Genomic DNA, 3,838 nt, shown 5'->3' with positions numbered 1-3,838 from the left:
AAAAAAAACCTAGGATATAAATCCTTTTCCTAGGTTTTCCCTGCAGCATCTGGTATTCAAAAATGCACATCTTTTGAACTCTAAATTCTACTTCACTCCAATGACTTAAAGGAATTAACTTCCTTCCATTAATTCTTCCCCAGCCAGCTTTTAAAGCTATCTACCTGATGACCATACCCCCATTTTGAGACAACAGTGTACTGTTAAGTACCCTTGGTAAGGAATAAGCCCTTGCTCACCACGAGACTGCTGGAAGCATGTAGGATTGCATGGTGCTTTATATACTGTAAGAATTCCTTTCTGTAGTTTGAATTGCATTGATTTAGATGAGAGGCGTCAAGTTTGAAGGAAAAAAACATGTCTTTCCTTCGCTTTCTCTTTTCTCTCTCTCTCATTTTACTAGGGTCTATGTAATTTGACAAGGATCTATTATAATTTTTCACTCCATCTGGATAGTAATCACTACTTTGAGGGGTCCTTGGTGCTCTCTGAGCTTGGTTGTTGTCTTGCAGATGTTTCATTACCCAAACTAGGTAACATCATCATAGTTTGGGTAATGAAATGTCTGCAAGAAAACAACCAAGCTCAGAGAGCACCAAGGACCCCTCATTTCAACCCTGGCTACAAATATTCTCCTTTATTGGAATCACTACTTTAAAAAAAAGAAAAGAAAAAGGCCTTTGAAACTATTTTTTTAAAAATAAGTCCATGTGGTCCTGTTTTTTTTCTATCTCATTGATTCCAGAATTAGGGATTTTGTAATCTCAGACTAGGTGCTTCCTTTTAGTTTTACAGAATCATCTCTCATCTTGCTATGTGGAACAATTGTATAGGCTATATGTAGAAATTCAAAAGTATTTTGCTTATTCTTCCTCTTCTCCCCCTCTTCCCAGCTGAGCTCATGGCCCTATAAACATTTCCATCACAACTAGGGAAGGTAGCATTTTAATCACAATCTCTACTTCCAATCTGATGATGTAATGGTCCTGTATATTATGGTAGGTATTATCATCTATATAGGATCTGGAGAAATAATACTTCTGAAGATGTGGAAGATATTTTTGATCAGGTAGAAACAGCTGTTCCCCCTTGGAATTGGGTAATTTTATTTAAGTCATTTGAACAGATTTCTCCTTCCCATGTAAGGTAGAGAAGTTTATGATGGGATGCAATCTATTAATTCATCTATTTGAAGCATCACGTGCCTAACCTTGCTGCTATATTGCTCACTAAGTGATTAAAAGCAATACTCAGATAATGAGGCAAAAAAGAAACATCCCCATTTTCCCATTTTCCAAAAACAGAATCTAAGCAAGGCATATGCATGTGTGTATCCTGCTCTTGCTTTTTGAATGTGAATACCAAGCTGCATAACATATGTAAGCCACAATGGTCCATTAAAATATATCCCTTGTTCAAACTGTCTGAAAGTCAATCAAGTCTATAGGGCAGCTACATTAGTGCTGCCATGTCTGCCTCACAATTATGATTCTCCTACTGAATGTCTTGTTGAAGTCAGGATCTATTAATCTTCCAGAAACCTTGTAAAAGCATATAGCAAGCAGCCTTGTGCTTTTGGGGAAGGAATTGGAAAGAGAAGCAGAACTAAGAGAAAGAGGAAAAGAAAGATATTTTTTAAAATCATTATTGCCAGGAATAGGTCTCACTTTTGTCTTTTCAACTGTAATCCTACAATATGCCTAGAGGTTCTGGCAATAAAGAATTTTTTTAAAAAAGTAGGAAATTACTTACCAACTCTTTCCTGAGCCAATTTAATGCTTCATCAATGTTTCCAAAGCCACACACTTTCTCCGGGACAAGCAAAATTGGCTGTCTGGAAGAGCTTCCATTGATATGAACCTGCACTTCTCTCAAAGAAACATTTTCCTCTGTCGGTTTCTTCTCTTGCCTCCCCATGTCCTCCTCAGGAAGTTTGGGGTGGCTCTTCCAAGCCAGTCCTTCCAGCTGAGCTTTCCACTCCAAATATGAAGGCCTCCTTGTCTCCAGCCTCAGTTTCTCTGTCAGGGCTTTCAGATTCCGCAGATGATCATCAAATGGAGGATCACCTTCAGCCTTACCATCCACACTATCCAGCATTTCTTCTATCTGGATTTTTGGCATGGATGCCATCCTTTCTGCTGGATAATCAGAAACATCCACTGAAAGTTTTGCAGTAGAGTCCCAGATGCAGGCAGGACCATTCAAATAAAGATTTGCTCCTCAGAACTTCCTGGGCACACAGCAGTTTTCGCCCCCTCCCAATTCAAGACGCTCCTTTCATCCAACCATCTAAGCAGAAAAACAAAGACATATTGTTTGATTCAGCCAGGAACTATTAAAAAAAGAACAAACATGCAATCAGAACTTCCTTCTATGGCTTGACTTGAGAAGAAATGGAAGTTGAATATTTCAGCCTAAAAAAACATCTAGCTAAGAGATGTTGCACAGCTATCTGGTGATGTTCTGGGGCAAGAGCAAACAAGCTTTTAGCTTTGCAGAGAAACATTTTGCTGCAATGAGACCTGTCAAGAACTATGCTTCAGGCCATAAAGTGGATTACTAAGGATGAAGTCAGACATAAAGAAGAAATGCAATGGCGGGGTGTTACACAATTAATAAACTCTGATTATTATATTGTGCTTAACATGTTCTGAACTTTTCACCATTATTCTTTGCAACATGAGAAGAAAAGAGTGAGGTAGTAAGGATGGAAAAGATGCTTCACTTCAGAAGCTTCCTTTATGGAGGATCAAATTAGGCATCATACAAATAATGCATGTATCAGTGTCCGGGCATATTTTAACCTGAAAAGATGTTTCCCCACTTCCCCTAAGCATGGGACACACATGTCCCAGCAACATCTTTTTTCTGCAAAGTTCTCATGAAATCTTCATTTCATCTCCAGACCATGATTGAGATAACTATAAGTTTTCCTTAGCTAAAGTGGTTTTAATGTTTTCCCCTTCATTCTGGTACCAGCCAAGAGCAACTGCAAAATGTATAAAATCTCTTAGGTATTGCCACCCATTGTCTATGAAGGAAGCATGGGCTATCTGGTCTGGTCACTACATATCAATAAAGAGTTACAGAAAAATCTATTGTCTATCATCTAATGGCTATCCAAAGTTTTGCACCCCAAATCTAATAATCTGGATTAGTAGAAATTGGCTAGCGGAATTTACACCTATAAACTCCATAAACGGATGCAAATTCAGTTCAATTATCTTTTCCAAGCTTTTAGAGACTGAGTGCCCAAACTGCAACCCAAAACCCACTTATGCATCGTCGAGTGCCAGGTGGGTGTGGCCCATTGGCTGGGTGTGGCCCATTGGCTGGGCGTGGCCCATTGGCTGGGCATGGCTGCAGTGGTAACGGCAAACTGGGTGGGACTAAAAAGTTCAATCAATCAATTTCAACTTTGCAAGATCTTTTTTTTTTCCCGCAAGAAGTTGAAATTGACTGATTGAACCTTTTTTCTTTTTGCACACGGCGGCAGAGGCCTAAAGCAAAAAGGTTTTATAAAACCCAGCTGAAGGCCTAGGACTGGGGTGATGGCGCGCGTGCCCACAGAGAGGGCTCTGAATGCCGCCTCTGGCACCCGTGCCATAGGTTCGCCACTACTGGGCTAGTTTATGGTGTTTTCCCATTTTCCCCTAAGCATGGGACACACATGCCCTGGGAACATCTTTTTTTCTGCAAAGTCCTTGTTAAGTCTTCATCTCCTCTCCAGGCTATGCTTGAGATAGATGCAGGAAAAATATAGTAAATTTCATTGCTCGTTTATTTTTTTGACAACCCAAGGATGACCTCATCTTAAAAGTGGGAAAAAACCCAAAAG

The 3,838-nt window shown here is 39.8% G+C and overlaps 1 protein-coding gene across 1 annotated transcript in view; it reads right to left on the bottom strand.

Annotated features, from left to right (window-relative positions):
- Positions 1–2,237, bottom strand: part of FAM167A (family with sequence similarity 167 member A) — a 7,361-nt gene extending 5,124 nt beyond the window's left edge. Inside the window, exon 1 of the mRNA XM_015818053.1 lies at positions 1,753–2,237. Within this exon, the coding sequence (XP_015673539.1) occupies positions 1,753–2,130 (378 nt within the window). The 5' untranslated portion in view covers positions 2,131–2,237. The remainder of the gene's footprint in view (positions 1–1,752) is intronic.
- Between the last annotated feature and the right edge of the window lie 1,601 nt (positions 2,238–3,838).

This window comes from Protobothrops mucrosquamatus, unplaced genomic scaffold (genome assembly GCF_001527695.2).
Source record: "Protobothrops mucrosquamatus isolate PMUCROS unplaced genomic scaffold, P.Mucros_1.0 scaffold669, whole genome shotgun sequence".
In the NCBI taxonomy this organism is placed as follows: domain Eukaryota; kingdom Metazoa; phylum Chordata; class Lepidosauria; order Squamata; family Viperidae; genus Protobothrops; species Protobothrops mucrosquamatus.
Note: the sequence above shows the minus strand (reverse complement) of the source record. Positions and strands in the feature narration are given on the sequence as shown.